This window comes from Colletotrichum paranaense (genome assembly GCF_030867605.1).
Source record: "Colletotrichum paranaense strain IMI 384185 chromosome Unknown Scaffold_5.1, whole genome shotgun sequence".
NCBI classification, from domain to species: domain Eukaryota; kingdom Fungi; phylum Ascomycota; class Sordariomycetes; order Glomerellales; family Glomerellaceae; genus Colletotrichum; species Colletotrichum paranaense.
The window spans coordinates 1,250,817-1,266,688 of record NW_026848963.1 but is presented as its reverse complement, the minus strand read 5'-3'; the positions used below and the strand labels follow the sequence as shown (position 1 = coordinate 1,266,688).

The window sequence follows — 15,872 nt, the reverse complement described above, 5'->3', positions numbered from 1 at the left end:
TGAATTTCTTGGACGTCTGCGACCGGGCCTGCCATCTGATGCGAAATCCTTGACGTCGTTGATGGGATTCTGAAGCTACCGCGACTTTCGCCCTCCACCGCCGCGCCCACACCCCTCTATCCACCACTGCTGCCTCATTGCCCCGCGGTGAGACCATGATAAGGTAGACGGCACTCGGTAGACTCACCTCCATTCTCTAATTACTGCCAATATCGCCGCAATGTCGCGGACAACGAGCGTATGTCTCTCCTCTCTGCCTCCCTTCCCGCCCTTCCAACTATCGCATCACCGTCACTAACACTATCCTGCCACAGCAAGCGTACAAGCACATGAGGTCTGCCCTTGCCTTGTGGCCCAAGGACAACCTCCGCCCCGAGACCCAGTTCAGCGAAATCATCCAGAGAGGCATCGAGAGGAGGTATACCAAGCCCAATGTCGTCGACGAGGCCAAGGAGCTGAAGCAGGCCAACGCCATGTTCGCCCTCACCGACGATCGCTTCAAGAAGAGGGTAAGCTGCACCAACCTCCACGGCCTCGCCTCATCGTAATCCTCTGACATACATCCCGCAGTTCCCCCTCAATGGCGAACTCTTGAAGCCCGAAAGCCAGCCCACATACTTTCAAGACCTGTTGAGAGAGCTCGAGGAGGCCCCGACACGAGGATGGCTGCAAAACATGTCCAAGAAGTTGTCAGGCATGTTCAGACTTCAATGATGATAGAATAAGCAAGGAACGACGCAAAACCAAACTACCACACAACACAAACACCCACACGAGACGCCATCCATATAATGGCGTCGCACGGCGAAAAGGAAGCCATCTAAATAGCATGGGCATGCTTGACGTAACGGTCAAGGCCCTATGTATCATATCTTGTACAAAATCTGTACCCTGTATAGTGTAACTATCTATACCAAAACAAAAACGTAGAACCTCAACGCCATTGTATCTTGTAGCAATCCTTCTTAGATGTATCTTCCCTCAGGGTCCACCTTGTTCATCAGATCCATGCTCTTCTCGTACATGGTGAAAACAAGACCGCCGCTCACCACAAGACGCGCCAAACGCGGCAGCGCACCACTCCACAACGTCAGGACGCCCTCTTGCTTCAGGATCATGGCCGCACACCGGAACGAGTTGCCGTACTGCTGTCGTGCCGTGATGCTCTGCATGCGCGTCTTGATCGTGTCGAGGGGCTGCGTGGCGTACACGGTGATCAATCCCGCGATGCCGCCCATCGCAAACGTGCCTACGGCGCCCAGCTTCTCTCCGGGCGCCGTGTAGGACTCGGCCATCTGCTTGAGCGCATTGTACGCGCTGAACCGGACCGCGCTGTTGGCCGCCTGGCGGGCCGTCGTCGGCACGAAGCCCTGGAAGAACCCGCGGAGGCCGCGCTCGCGGGCAATGATGGGGACGGCGCTGAGGAAACCCTTCATTCGGGGCTTGCCGGACTTCTTGTCGTCGATACTGCGGCAGTAGTGTCAGTAATAATGCATTGCCGTTGATGTAGCAGAGCAAAAGACTCACAGCGTAGTCTTGATGCTCTCAAAGGGAGTGACGGCAAGGGCCGACTCCGTCACACCGGCGCCGAAGCCGGCGATGACCGTCTTCGGCCCAGAGATATTGCCGTCGGCGTCGGAAAGGAGCGTCTTGTACTGGTCAAAGGCAACGAATCCTGTACATCGGGCGTCAGCTAGCACGAGGCAATTGCTCCAGGATAGCTGCTTCACATACGAATGCCCGCCTTGAGCGAGTTGCCAATGATCAACGTGGTGCATCCCGCGTACCATTGCGCTCCGAATGGCGGCCATGGCAGCTTCTGTCCGGCACCCAGGTTTCGGTTCAATTGCGACCGGGTCTTGGCAACTGTCGAGGAAGGGTCAGAGAGTCAATCGCAATCGGGGATCGATCGTGGTCGTCTTACATTCGGCAGGGTACGTGATGGCTATGCCCGGAGAGTTAGTCTTCTGTCTTCATTGTTTGCTGGTGCGTCATCGGGGGACCGCAAAGAGTGGAGGGACTCACCAATCTCAACAGCGCCGGCCGTAGATCCAGCCAGAATGGATCGCAGGACCGTCGGTCCGCCCTTCTTGACGGGCTGCGACTCATCCTTGGTCGCCGCGGTGGCACTCGTCGCGGTCGACATTTTGGAGGAGGGAGGATCTGCGGAGCGTGTTGGAGTTTGTCTGCTGGACGGGCACTTTTTTTTTTTGGAGGAAGCTTGACGTGCAGGTGCAGTCCTGCGTCCGAGATCGCGGGGTGTGGAGACTCTGGAAAGCCGAACGGTACGTACCGGCTAATGGTCTGACGACATCTTGGCCGCTGACCGTGCATATCAACACACCGAGGTCCTCACCTCACCACCACACCGAGATGCCGAGATATTGATGGCTTACATCAACCGTAACCCTGTTTGAGGGCCTATACAGCACATGGAGAAGGACTCTTCAACTCACGGACTATACATTGAACAAGACCAGCCAAAGTCGCCCTTGACATTTCTCTTTTTTCTTTTGGGGTGATCATTCCCATATCCCATCAACTGGAATGGCTGTAGATACTTTCAAACTGTCCTGATCACTCTCTCTGAGTTTACCACAGCAATTGCAGGCCACCTAAACCAGTTATTCTACTGTGTACTTCAGACTATCTATTATTGGTATCGATGAACGATGGAGGGCAGTGACAGAGGTTGACTTCGTTGCCGTAGCCAACCAAAATGCCCAAGACACATTATGTGGTTTCCAAACAGCCGTCTTGGTTTAAGCAGAGACGAACATGGATTATCTTGATTGAGGCTTCTGCTCTCTGTCTGATTTGGATTCAAGGTCGATTTAAATGCATGTCAAATGCTTGTACTAGGTGCGGAGTTGTGGACTTGACTTCTAAGTTGTATCCTTCAGTGCATTTTTTCGAGTAAAAAGGGTTTTTTTTGGTGAGTAATAAAAGTAGATGAAACAATTATCTGGAAAGTATTCACCTATGTCTATAACCGTGGTTATCCATTTTTGCTGAAAAGTTGAAAGACAAGAAAATTTACATTCATATGGATAATGCATGTAATAAATATGATTTTGGTACAGAATCTGTTGCCTGCAATAGAAATAACCCGATCCGAACTGAAAACCCGATTCGAGTCATCGCCATCGTCGCCGCTATTTTCAAGAAATTCAGAAACACAATGTTCGGGCTGGCCGATGGCAAGAAGTTATCTCTTGAAGCAACATGGTGATCTGCTTCCTAAATCCCGAGTTTCACAAACCAGCTTTCTAATTAAGACTGCCCTTGCTTGAGACGTCATAGCACTGCCTACTACACGATTCACTGAGGCATAACCCAAATATTATCACCAGCGCACACTCCTTCGCGCAAACCTTATTTTGAGTTTAGCACAGCTGGGGTACACAACATAAGCTTAATCCACACATCATTCATGCCATTCAAACTATTATATTCTGCTTACTCTATATCACATGGTTTGGTCTCTACTGTTGGCGATTTGTCATCAAAAGTCACAGTCATAGCGATGGAGCAAAGTATTGCATGGCAAGAGGTTGAATTATGGAACCTGGAAGCAGCCATGGGCACGTCTTCCTAGTCTGTCAAAGACTATGTAGTATGTACAGTGAAACCAATCCTTCTTGTAGTAGCCGCAGGCTTACGTTGCAAACGCATTTACTGCATCTTGGGGACCTTGATGGTGGCGATCTTCCAGACCTTGTTGCCGTTGCTGGCAGCGAGTCCGGTGTAGGTGGCACCCTGGCTGACACCAATGGTCTTGCCAAAGTTGGCATCGGCGCTGGAGAGGGTGATGGTGGTGTCGGAGTAGATCTGCTCAGCAATGGTGCCGGTGCAGCCGTCGTTGCACTCGGTGCCGGTTCCGTAGCCTCTCATGAAGGGGCCGTCCTTGTGGTCGAGGGTGCTGATGACCTTGTTGGTGGCAGTGTCGGTGACGGTCTGGCGCCAGGTGTCGTTGTCGTCGAGGAGGTCGTACTCGATCTTGATCTTCTGGGTTCCCTTGACGGGGGCAGAGGTCGTGCTGTCGATCTGGCCGAAAGAGCCAAAGACGGAGGCGCGGACGCACCACTCGCCGGCGACGGCACCGCACCAGCTGTTGTCGGGCCACGACTCGAGGGTGGTCTGGACGAGGTTGCCGGTGCCGTTGGACATGCCGGGCCAGAGGAAGAGGACACCAGCCTGGGTGGGAGGAGCGGCGCCGGGGGTCAGGTAGGTGACGGCGTTGATGATGGTGGAGGTGGTGGGGCCGAGGGAGACGGCGCCGCCCCAGGAGTCGCGCTTGGCGACGTTGTTGGAGGGCTCCTCACGGCGGAAGAGGCCGGGGAAGGCCATGGTGGTGGCCGGGAGGGCGGCCAAGAGGAAAGTAGCGAACTGCATGGTTGCGGTAGTGGGCTGTTTTGAAGAAGCGAAGGACTGGATTGGAGAACGAATGTAAGAGGTTTGTTAAAAGGGCTGAAGAAGTGAACGTATGTGCTGGAGAACAGAATCATGGTCAGAGAGGCTGGTGATCGAGGAGAGGCATCTTTATACAGGACATTCAGAGTCTTGGCCATTCAGTCCCCAACTTTCCTAGCGTGGGAGCCGCTTGACGAGATGAGAGGAGTTTGATGCAACGCAGTTGATTCCCAAAAGGAGAGGGAGTGTGTTCTGGCCCGCCGACTTTGGCATGGACGGGGATGTTCTCCATTCGGATTCCTGATGGGTACAGCAGTACACGGAGTAGTCCATCGCGTATGTTTGTCGTCCAAGACTAGGGTCACGGCAGAGGATGCTACGTTGAGGGGCCCGGAGTAGAGTGGTGGATCGGTTCGGACGACAAGAACATGGGATGTAAAATTCCGGAGGAACATCGTTGGATTCGATGGAAGAATCTTTCCTGTTGGTCCATCGTCGTGAAAGAGGGGCCAAAAATGGCGTTGTAGTTGTTTGTTGGAAACACTAGCCGAGTCGAGCCCTGCCATGCTCGGCCGAGTCTGGAATAAGGTGGCCCCTTATTTGAGACCATTATAGCTTCCAAACGCCCAACTTGTCGGGTCAGTGGCGGCAAACCGAGTACGATAGGCGGGAAATTACTGCCCTTTCAAAAAGTCTCAAGGTAGGCTTTTATGGCGGATACTACGCTCTTATTTGCAGACTCTAGAAAGTTAGAAACAATATATAATGGATCTCGAGCCTCGTAGGCGAATGACCTTTTTCTCCCGGATTGCCGGTTGGCCATATCAAGGAAAGCGGATCCGAAGAGGGCTCATGACTTTAGCTTCATGCTGGAGAAGTCTGAAGGAGAAATTCTTCTTTGGGATCCTCCACAAGCCAAGTCGGCAGTTGGACCGAACCACGATGTCACGAAGCCAATCTACTTTTGGAGTCATACATTCTCCCACCAGTGGTAGCGCGGCTCTTGGGTCAGCAGGGACCATGGATATCGGGGTGGTATCTGATCAATTGTCAGTAATGGGCATGTTACATTTTGGTCTGAAGGACTATGCGTTGGCTTTTGGCTTTAACGATGAATAATCGTACGTAGTAGATGAAGTTGATAGTCTGTTGAGTTTGCGTTTGAGGTAAAATCTGGTGGCAGCGATTCCCACGACTGGGTTGCCAAGCACATCAACACGAGTAAAGAGTCATGAATCGCAGTGAGTACTGATAAACAAAGTGAGCCCCTGACCTTCTCGAGTGAAAAGTCGAACGGGATATGGCGGACTATCCGTAATCCGGTCTTGTAAGTGGGCGTCTGCCGCATAACCGCCATGTGACGTAAGCAATCAATTTCTTTAAAACAAAGGGGTAGAGTCAGGAGGACTGAATGGGGAAAAACAGCCGGTGAGCGTTTGGAAACGATGAATCCAACGAGGCGGTATTCAATTCCTTTTAGAGGACGTTTTCGCACTCGATTCGTACTCGAACAACGATATAAGTCAAGAGAGAAAGTTAAAGTGTTGGTGCTGGGCAGATTTTCAACCTCGCATCGTCGGGTGCCGAAACTCTGTTTTTCTCTTCTCTCTCTCGGTCTTCGGTAGTCGCGCACGCACGGGGCCGGATGCATCTGCACACGGCCATCTTTTCACAAGTCGAGTTGGTTGCGGGGTGACGGGACCGGTCTTGGAACCTCCTTGGCGACCGGTGGAAACTTGGGAACTGCCGTGCCGTCTGCTTGGGTTTTCATCCCACCTATTTTGGATCCCCCAGACTCCAAGATCGCCGTAGATTGACCGTTGAATCCTCCGGAATGACGAGCAGACGATGTCAATGGCCAGATCTTCTTACCGGTCTGTAGCCGACAACTCGACCGTTCTGACATGTGTACACAGTCATCACAGTATGAACCCATCGCAGTCTCCATGCCAAGAAGGTGAGGATTTCATTTGGACGCCCGGCTATGCTAAAAGCTCTCAACCTGGGCATTGGATCATGAGGATTCACATAGTTACCGCCATGGTGGAGGTGTTCGTCGCGTGAGATCATAGGATTCGTCATGGATCAACATCCTTGGTGACGAACACTGCGAAAAATAGCACAGATACGCACAGAGAGAGAGAGAGAGAGAGAGAGAGAGAGAGACAAGAAAATCTAGTTGGCCGTCTCCATTGATATTCATCTAGCTGGGGTGAGTGACATCACTATCAACCTTAACCTCCCTCGTACGCATCATCGTCAACGTCGCCCACCATGATCATGATCGTGTGCGCGAAGGTAGTGCAACCAAAATTATTGACAGAACGGCTGGCGCGGAAATAAGGGGGCATCAAGCCTTGGAACGGTTGACAGGTGAGCAGTCAGCCACGTCCGCGAGACGAAGCTGGGAGACCCAAGCCTTCGAGGTTGACGAGTTCCCACCTGCCAGCTGGCCGGCATGGACATGCCTCGCTCGTCGGCAGCATGTTCAGTTCCGAGTCAGCGAAGAGGCCGAAGCTAGACTCTATGTACATACACAGTAGGGAAGAGTCTCAGCTTACTTAAGGGCTTTGGAGACAAGCAAAGTTGGCACACGGCGAGTTTTCCAGGGGCACGAGTGTGGCTCAGCGCAAAGTCTTTTGACATTCCCACGGCACAGTCAGCCAGCTAAAGGCCCAGGCACAGGGGATAACACCCGCGACGTCGGTCGAGGTCCCTGGCGCTGCCGTCTCCAGGGTCTCGCGGCATGCGCGGGCGCTTGTGGACAGTTTCACAGTACTGCGTGTAGTCTCATCGACGCCACAGCGGACCTGGACCCTTGAAGTTGACGTGGACACGACCGAAGATCCGGTGCGGTGCGTCACAGTCGTGTGAAGCTTGATCTTTTGAGGCGGCTTTTGACTATGTGTACGGGTATACGGGCATTGGTTGTTGAACCAATCTTTGTATAGCCCTGCCACATTTCATCAACCACTGTGCCACTCAGGAACTTGGAAGTATTTAAGAGATGACTGTGTTGTTCGGTAACGGCTCGCAAGGCCTTCCATGGGACGGGGATGGGACGGGGATGGGATTGGGCGTGCTAATGAAAGGATGCCCCCCGTTGGAGCCCTACGATAGCTGACTCTTGAGATTGAGACCGCTTTAACTGCCCAGCTCCAAAGAGCCTGTGGATGCCCTTCAAGTGACGTTCATCTTCATGCGCATGTGCTTATTCGTCAGAGTCGAATGGGCTGCAAACCTCTTGTGCAGAGGACATCCTCGTAACGGAAAGCTCCTCACAGCTCGGGCCCCTTTGTCTCCAGCATCTCCTGGCCCTACCCGCATAGGAATGTAACCCTATATAGACCGCAACATCCCCTCATCGACATATACTCATGTATGGAATAGGGACCACTAGAGAGCGATCTTCAATGCGGCTGCGGCACGATCACTTGGAAGTTTTGTTTCAGTCGAGGACAATCTCAGGCGTTCGTGGGACCGTCAGGAGGGAATCCGAGACCTTTGGTCGTCATCCCGTGTAGGAGGCGAGACAATTCGTAGCCAGTCGCGGAGCACAAACAGCCTCGATCAAGCTCTGGAGCTAGTTCGAGCAAGAGCTGAGGTATGCGAGGTGGCAGGGCTGTTCAGTGCTCACTTACTTCTCAGGCAGGCTGGATGGCCGTTGTCTAATGTCTGTATCCATAAGGTAGGTAGTCGTGTACGTACGGATAGTCTATCCATCCCACTTACTGCTACCCATGTATTGGTGTACAGAAGGCCACCCACACGAGGATTCTGCAGAGTTCCGCGACAAAAAAGCATGCGAAAAATAGCACAATCCCCCTCTCCTCCCGCTTCGAGTCCCCCAAAATCCTCCCGAGAAGATCTTCCATGCATATCGCAACTCTCCGATGCATACAGAGTTCAGACCGAACTTCTGAAGCATCGAGACGTGAAAAGAGGGGAAACAGCTTTGCCTCCCACCAAAATCGTTGGCAGAGCATCTTCACTTCTGCTCAAACCTCATTTTCCCCATCTCATGCCAAGAACAGCACAAACCACCCACTGCCCACTCTCATTTCACAAGACAAAGCTCTGGACCCTGTCAAGCCCAGATCATTAATTTCAGCCTTTTCAGGTGCCGTCGCTGACTCCGAACCCGTCACGGCATTGGTGCAAAGTCTCCCTACTGGGCTTTACTCCCGAGCTTTAGAAAAGCTTCAGAAGGAATCAAATAACTGCGCACCGGCCCCGGCACCAAGAAAGAAGAAGGCCTTCGAGACCTTTCATCACCAAGGTTACGGAACGGACACGTACACGGCACCGCGCTGCAAGGTCACCAGCGCCGCCATCTCGCTACCTTTGGATCATATCGCAGTGCAGCGCAGCTCAGCATAGCACAACACAGCACAGCACAGCCACATCCAGCTTACGACTCGTTTTTGCCATTGGATAAGTCTCAGCCCGCCAAGTCGACAGACAGAGAGAGAAAGAGAGAGAGAGAGAGACAAACATCAAGCAGAAAGCTCGCTTCCACGCTTCTTACCAAGGAACCGTCGGTCTCCGCAGTTGAAAGCGATCCAAACAGTGCCGACGCACCCCAGCAACTTTTGTGCTTGTCTGTCTTGTCAACTTGGAAGAAGAGAGAAGACCACACGACAGGCCCCCTTTCTTGCGGCTCGCCAGGCACCATATTCCCGTACATCCCTTCCGCGCCGCTATTGCAGATCCGGGGACTTGCTTCCCTTGTCCTGCCCGTCGTTTCTATTTTTCTCGTTTCTTCTTCGAGGGTCGACTCGCCTCACAGCACTTACAATAGAAGTACGAAAGTAAGGTACACCTCATCGCCAGCACAACGAGCCAACCACTTCTCACTCCCTCGCTTTGCTCCCACTCTTTACGAAGACACGCGAGCAAACAACTGGAGCAACGAGCAGCAAGATACCCGTATACGCTGCGTACCCACCAGGCAACACGCGCGATATTAGTATCTCTTATTCGCCCCTCTTCCTCTTCTTGCTCATCTTCCTGCAAGACTGCGTCCACGTCCAGCCCTCGCCGTCTTTAATTCAAACGCCCCCAACCACCCTTCCTGTAGCTGCAGGTCGATCACATCTCGCTCAGATTTCATCCACCACCATCACCAACCACGCGATACTCTTTACAGCGCTCTGCATTCAATATTCACTTTTGCATCGCCAAATTCGTCACGCTCACCAATCTCACTCGCATTGTACAAAAAAAAAAAAAAGATTCACCACCAACACCCTCACCTAGCCACCGCCGTATACAAACCGAAAGAGAGAGAGACCGAGCCAAGTGAGATTTACCAGATGAAGTAAATCTTTTCCCTCATTTAAGCTCAACGTTTTTACAAACTCTCTCCATCACAACCCCGTTTTCCCGACCCACACCAGCTCCAGCCGTGACATTTGACAGCGCCAGCTCCCTGGTCTCCCCCGTCGTCCACGGCATTTGGCCCTTGAGTTGAGTATCCATAAGGCACAAGGGAATACTCTCCGTACCGCGAGTACCCTTCAAGTGCGGGTGGGCTGTGAACCTCCCGCCTCACATCACCTCTTGGCTCAGCCACCCTTTTCACTCACACACCACACCACCACAACAAACACTTAACCACCCGGGAATCCTTCCGCCGACCTGCGTCGAGCCAGATATACTCACAACTTCCCCCTCCTGCCCCTCTGCTTGGGCACACTCGAAGCGGAACAAAAGGAGTCTTCATTCTTTTGAAAAAATATGTCTACACAAGTTGAGGCTAGGTCTCTGGCCTCGCTCAATTATCTCGCCGCAAACCCCCCGCAATATCCTCACAGACCAGCCGAGCAACGTCAAGATCCCCTCACACTCTACATCTCACGGGTGCCTGGCACGCGAGGTAAGCCTCTCTCTCATCTTCGATCTCACTTTCTCAAGTCAAATCTCATAATCACAAACTTCTAACGCATCAACCCCCGCAGACGTCATCTTGACAACCTCAAAACCGCATCTCAAAAATGTCACCAGCGAAGATGTCGCAAACTCATTTTACTACATCCACCTGGAACTGCCCAGTGACGGTAGCCACCCATACCACCCAAACTTAGCGGCTGCTGGGTCTCAGCAGCCTCACCATCTACGGAACCCGGACACGCCTAGGTCTAGCATGGATAGCACCCGCAGCACGGCTCAGATCCGGAGGAAACCCGTCGCAGGCGTAAAGGTGCCCTCACCGCCAGCCGATCCAGCCCGCGCTCATCTGCCCCCTCAGACACAGGCACAAACTCAGGCGCAACCTCCGACGCCAGGCTCACATCCAGCGGCCGCCGGCAACCGCAACTCAGGCCTCTACGGCTACGGCACCGGGAATGCGACGGGGTACGGCATCGGCTACGGCACGGGCAACGACCCCCGCCAACCCCGGTGGACAGATGACCGCCCGGAGCTTCCTCCGCGACCAACATCCCACTCACCTCCGGCCCCTCCCGTACGCAAACCCGTCGGCCCGCGAGCTATCCCGACCCCGGCACCCGACTACGACGCGCCCTTTGCCTCCAGACCCCCTCAACCTCCTCCGACAGACCTCCACCGCGCTTCTCCCTCCCAGTCCCCGTCCCGTATGCCGCCGCAGCAGGAACTCTCCTCGTCGCCGGCGCGTTCGCGTCGTTACTCCCGTCCGACCTCCGTCTATCGCCAACAATCTCGCTCTCCCTCACCGAACCGCTTCCACAACACAAAAGAGGTCCCCTATACCCTTTCCCTCATCCGCCGCGACCCGAGCACGGGGAACCAGTGGAACGTAGGCCGCGTCGCCTCCCACCAGCTCGAGGACTCTGGCGACGACGGGTACGAGTACTTCTCCTTCGACTCGGCAGGCCTCTCGGCTCACGACCGCCGGCGCGCAAACGCCCCTCAGCCTCCCATCAACATCCGCCTCGAGTCCTCGGGCTACGCAAAGTTCCGCCACATGCCTCTGCGCCAGAGCGTGGATATGCCACGGACATCGACGACAACTGCTCCCCCTTTTGCCAACTCGGAAGACGCGCTCAACCACCTGCAACAGCAACAGCAACAGCAGTCTCCCGAGGGTGGCTTCTCACGCCAAGTCGTCATGTCCTACGCCAAATCCTGGTCCTCCAACATTCGCGAAAAGTTCAGCTCCCGGTCGCGCTCAGGCAGCTTGATGGACGAAGGCGACTCAGTCCCCCTTGGTTCGCCGCCAGCGAGGTCTACTCACCGCCACTCACGCCAGTTGAGCGCACACTCGACGGGCTCCGCCTCTTCTAACGGAAGCGACTCGGGGCCCATCATCACCCAGCCAGGCCACGGCCTCCGGCCTCAGGGTTATGTGTTTGTCTCGCCCTGGGACGGCCGCTGCGAGTTCCGTACGGGGAACGCCGGGCGTAGTGTTAAGTGCAGACACGTCCTCCCCACGGCCGGCGGACTGAGTAACCCGCTCGCGCCGTCGAGTTCGTCGTCGTACTCGGCTAGCGTGAGCGAGTTGCGGTTTAATCTGCCCAGCACGGAGATTTTCAAACAGGAGGGCAAGAGGGAGCAGCTGAGCGGGCACTTTAGCCGACTTCTCAACGTCGGTAACCGAACCGGCGAGTATAGCGACGAGGACGAGCCGCCTAGCCCGTTTGATCTGAAGCTCGGCAAGGAGAGGGCCGGGGGCGGCAACAGGGGAAAGAGGGCCAAGTTGGGCAAGCTGATCATCTACCCCGAGGGGCTGAAGATGTTGGATCTGGTCGTGGCCGCAAACATGGGTGTTTGGTGGGGGGCTTGGGAGAAGACGTTTTGATGATGATGAGATTTGCGTAGAGGCATAAGGATGTAAAGGACGTGGCCATGGCGATGATGAGGAAGACATTAAAAGAAAGGATATCCTCACGGTATCAAGCCGGGGGAAACACGAAAGAAACGGAAGCGTGTCATTTCAAAGGTCGCTGGCGTTGCTGAAGCTTGGCCCATGATATCAGAGCAAGGCGTTGGTTGGATTGTATCTTTTCGCCGTGAATGTCAACCCACGAGGTCACGCGTGATGAACAGCACTTGGTAGAGACAATTGTTTATAAAGCTGCACTAATAATCGTATTTTCGAAATTCAACCTAAACGCCCCGTCCTAACGTGATGCGAAACTACATGACATACATGAAGAAGAAAATATCTGGTATGAAACGCAATGACATTGTCAATGTGATGCCTTTTTTGCGATGCCATCACACAAGATCGGGGGCGACGGTGGTCAACAGACAAAGAAAAAAGGTTGCTTTTCGCGAGAGATATTTACACAAGTCTAACCAACCCCGACCTGTCTGTAGAAATACACAACATGCCAAGATCACTGCTGCCGCGGCCCTTCATTGCCCTCATTGTCCTGCGGCCATCGTCCCCTCGCGTCCGCCTTGATGTGTCCATCCTTTAGGCATTAAAGTTGCAAAAAGGCCCAAAAAAAGGTGTGATTCCTCGACTTCCCGCTCTTCACCACGACCGTCCCCACCAAGCCCTCGACCAGAGAAATTTATTTCTGTCTTTCTTGCGTGTAGGTGAAGAAACCCAGTCTTATCTGTAAGGGGCATCGGCCCGGATAACAGCAGCCAGCTCGGGCTCCCACTTGTCACCGTTGGACAGCAGCTTCTCCTTGTTGTACAGCAACTCCTCACGGGTCTCGGTGGCGTACTCGGCGTTGGGGGATTCGACGATGGCGTCGACGGGGCACGACTCTTGGCAGAAACCGCAGTAAATGCACTTGGTCATGTCAATATCGTACTTTGTGGTGCGGCGGGAGCCGTCGGCGCGCTCTTCGGCCTCGATGGTGATGGCCTGGGCAGGGCAAATGGCCTCGCAAAGCTTGCAGGCGATACAGCGCTCCTCACCGGAAGGGTAGCGGCGAAGGGCGTGCTCGCCACGGAAGCGGGGGGAGATGGGACCCTATAGAGAAATTCCTGTTAGCCGGCTTGCTCTCCGATATGTCTGTTCTGTCGCAAACAGTAGTCCCCTCTTCTTCGTTGCATTCGTGATTTCGTGTGCGGTGACAGCGGGTGATGCGTGTCCTCCTACTCTCGGCAATGGTCCGGCTCTTCCTGCGTTTCCCGTATGGGCCACCCCATTATCCATCTCTGATGCTCAATTCCTCCAGTATGTCTTCCAGTATGGTCGCCAATGTCGAGAAAAATGGTTTGCTCACCTTCTCAAAGGGATAGTAGATGGTGTAGGGCGGGCGGAAGAACTGCTCCATCAAGATGTACATTCCTCTGGCCATCTCGGAGAGCAGGAAATAACGACCGAGCTTGTTCAATGTGGACTCCTGGTCCTCGTCCCAGGTCTGGTGTCTCTTCATGCGGAAGTTGGCAGGCGGGGGACCAGCGGGCGTGGCGTAGGTGCGCATGGCGTTGACAGCCATCAATCTGCCGACGTGCTGCATGGCAGCCGACGAATTTCTCGCGACCGGCCTTGTTGACGCCAGGGCCAACATGGTGACGGGAAGCTGGGCCGCGGGAGGCATTGTGCTATGGTTTTCCTCGAGGAAGAAAAGAGATGCGTCGGCGCCAATTGACCGGGCAAATTGGAGGGGGTTTCCGGGGGTCGGATCGAGGATTTGACGACGAACGGGGGAGGGGCGAGGATACGGCGTGTGGTGAGGGAGTAGGATGTTCCGGGGCGGCGTTGAGAGAGAGCTTGACGTTATGGACAATTCGGGCCATCCGCAGAGAGCGCGAGCTTTGGTGCGGGATTACAAAGGGCGGCGATTGATTGGCTGTGTGTGGATCACGTGGTCTGGCCGGGGACTTGGAGGGAACGGAAGAAAAGCTCCTCAGACTCGACAATGACGGCCTCACTTGGCGAGGCAAGTCAATTAACGATATACAATTTTATGAGAACATTTCAATCTGTTCATAGTTATTTCGGGTGACTTTTATTCATCTCTCTCCATCTGGTCTGGTGATGCATCAAAATGAAGATACTTGAGAGATCACATGACTAAGCACGTGCACCTCCCGAGAGCTAGCCAGGGACACCTCGGGGGGTGACGAGAAATTTATCATCATCACTGGCACCTCGTAGCACCCTCCTCCACTACCCCCGAAGCAAGCTCCCATCAAATCCCAGCTGTAGCCGTCAACCAACCGATCCTCCCATCTCCTCCATCCCGATCTCAACTCCAATCGCCAGAGCCCCCGAAAGTCTCGCCTCTCTCACGTCTAAACACATACCTCAAAATGTTCCGCACAGCAGTCCTCCGTTCCGCGGCCGCCGCCACGCGCGCCATCCGTCCCGCCGTCCAGCAGTCTGCTCCCCTCGCCCGGAGATCCCTCGTCGCGCCCCAAGCTGCCTTCCGTGCCGCTCCCAAGGCCATTTCCGTTCGCATGTACTCTGCCGCCACCGGCCTGAACAAGCAGGAGGTTGAGGGCCGCATCTTTGCTCTGCTCCAGGGTTTCGACAAGGTCAACGACCCGGCCAACGTACGTCACCTCCTTCGCTCTTCGCCCCTTCCTCTCGCTTTACCCAAACCAAACCTTGCCAGCATCTACCTACCTCTCAACCGCATCAATTGAGATGCGCTTCTATTCTTAGCGAGGATAGTAGAGCTGACCGTAGTCTGTCCGCAAATATAGATCAAGTCCAACGCCCACTTCGCCAACGACCTTGGCTTGGACAGCTTGGACACTGTCGAGGTCGTCATGGCCATTGAGGAGGAGTTCAGCATTGAGATCCCCGACAAGGATGCCGACACCATCCACTCAAGTATGCTTCTCCTACAGCCCTTACCATCTTGAGTAGTTCAACTACTAATCTACCATCTACAGTCGACAAGGCGGTCGAGTACATTGTTAGCCAGCCCGACGCCCACTAAATATCCCCATCCCATTCCTCCACTGAATCCGTCTCCCCGGCGGTCTGTACAATAATCTGCCCTCCCTGGGGCATCGACCACGCCACTCGCAACTACAACGGGAAGGAAACGAAAGACGCTGCGTCTGTGCTCTTGAGGAACTCTTTGTTTTCGGGATTGGGGGCAAAAAGAGGGACGGAGAGAGAGAGAGAGAGCGAGAGGCATACCGGCTTATCTTTGAGTGTTTGTGGGTGGACGGTTTCGTACGATAGCCCACGGCGCGGCCTCCGCGCAAAAACGGCATGCCGACATGATCTGGAGTTGGACAATCTCTGGGCCCTGTTGACGTTTGCCTTGTATTAGTGTATAGATTTTCGTCACCCATTGGCGGGGTTTTCGTTGTGACTGTTCATCTTACTTTTGCGTCCGTCCCAGTCATCTGTCAACTCAATCTGCTTGGTCTCCGCGGTCTCCAAGAGAATATCGGAACAGCTCGGGATCGTCAGATACAGCGAGCGGAATGCAGGCCAGCCGACCTTACCACGGCAAAGGTTAAACCGGGTTGTGTTTATTATGCATACAAAAGGTGTCACGCGTATTGCCTCGGGATTGTGGTGCATTTAATTCAACAACAGATAATACTAT

The 15,872-nt window shown here is 54.1% G+C and overlaps 7 protein-coding genes across 7 annotated transcripts; 4 read left to right on the top strand and 3 right to left on the bottom strand.

Moving 5' to 3' along the window:
• Window positions 1–220: 220 nt before the first annotated feature.
• On the top strand, window positions 221–714 carry CPAR01_06774 (uncharacterized protein; the record flags this gene model as incomplete). The annotated part of the gene is made up of 3 exons (XM_060491045.1): window positions 221–238; window positions 315–509; window positions 571–714. The coding sequence occupies 3 exons, from the start codon at window positions 221–223 to the stop codon at window positions 712–714; spliced, it is 357 nt and encodes a 118-aa protein (XP_060349919.1).
• Window positions 715–965: 251 nt separating this feature from the next.
• Window positions 966–2,146, bottom strand: CPAR01_06773 (uncharacterized protein; the record flags this gene model as incomplete). The annotated part of the gene is made up of 5 exons (XM_060491044.1): window positions 966–1,467; window positions 1,528–1,675; window positions 1,735–1,866; window positions 1,925–1,945; window positions 2,026–2,146. 5 exons carry the CDS (start codon window positions 2,144–2,146, stop codon window positions 966–968), a joined length of 924 nt encoding a protein of 307 aa, XP_060349918.1.
• Window positions 2,147–3,675: 1,529 nt separating this feature from the next.
• CPAR01_06772 (uncharacterized protein) lies at window positions 3,676–4,395 on the bottom strand (the record flags this gene model as incomplete). The annotated part of the gene is made up of 1 exon (XM_060491043.1): window positions 3,676–4,395. One exon carries the CDS (start codon window positions 4,393–4,395, stop codon window positions 3,676–3,678), a length of 720 nt encoding a protein of 239 aa, XP_060349917.1.
• Window positions 4,396–8,286: 3,891 nt separating this feature from the next.
• Window positions 8,287–8,793, top strand: CPAR01_06771 (uncharacterized protein; the record flags this gene model as incomplete). The annotated part of the gene is made up of 1 exon (XM_060491042.1): window positions 8,287–8,793. The coding sequence occupies one exon, from the start codon at window positions 8,287–8,289 to the stop codon at window positions 8,791–8,793; it is 507 nt and encodes a 168-aa protein (XP_060349916.1).
• Window positions 8,794–10,152: 1,359 nt separating this feature from the next.
• On the top strand, window positions 10,153–12,193 carry CPAR01_06770 (uncharacterized protein; the record flags this gene model as incomplete). Its single annotated transcript, XM_060491041.1, has 2 exons — window positions 10,153–10,291; window positions 10,374–12,193. 2 exons carry the CDS (start codon window positions 10,153–10,155, stop codon window positions 12,191–12,193), a joined length of 1,959 nt encoding a protein of 652 aa, XP_060349915.1.
• A 762-nt stretch (window positions 12,194–12,955) lies between these two features.
• Window positions 12,956–13,898, bottom strand: CPAR01_06769 (NADH-quinone oxidoreductase; the record flags this gene model as incomplete). Its single annotated transcript, XM_060491040.1, has 2 exons — window positions 12,956–13,324; window positions 13,581–13,898. 2 exons carry the CDS (start codon window positions 13,896–13,898, stop codon window positions 12,956–12,958), a joined length of 687 nt encoding a protein of 228 aa, XP_060349914.1.
• A 715-nt stretch (window positions 13,899–14,613) lies between these two features.
• On the top strand, window positions 14,614–15,248 carry CPAR01_06768 (acyl carrier protein; the record flags this gene model as incomplete). The annotated part of the gene is made up of 3 exons (XM_060491039.1): window positions 14,614–14,856; window positions 15,010–15,139; window positions 15,202–15,248. The coding sequence occupies 3 exons, from the start codon at window positions 14,614–14,616 to the stop codon at window positions 15,246–15,248; spliced, it is 420 nt and encodes a 139-aa protein (XP_060349913.1).
• Window positions 15,249–15,872: the final 624 nt, after the last annotated feature.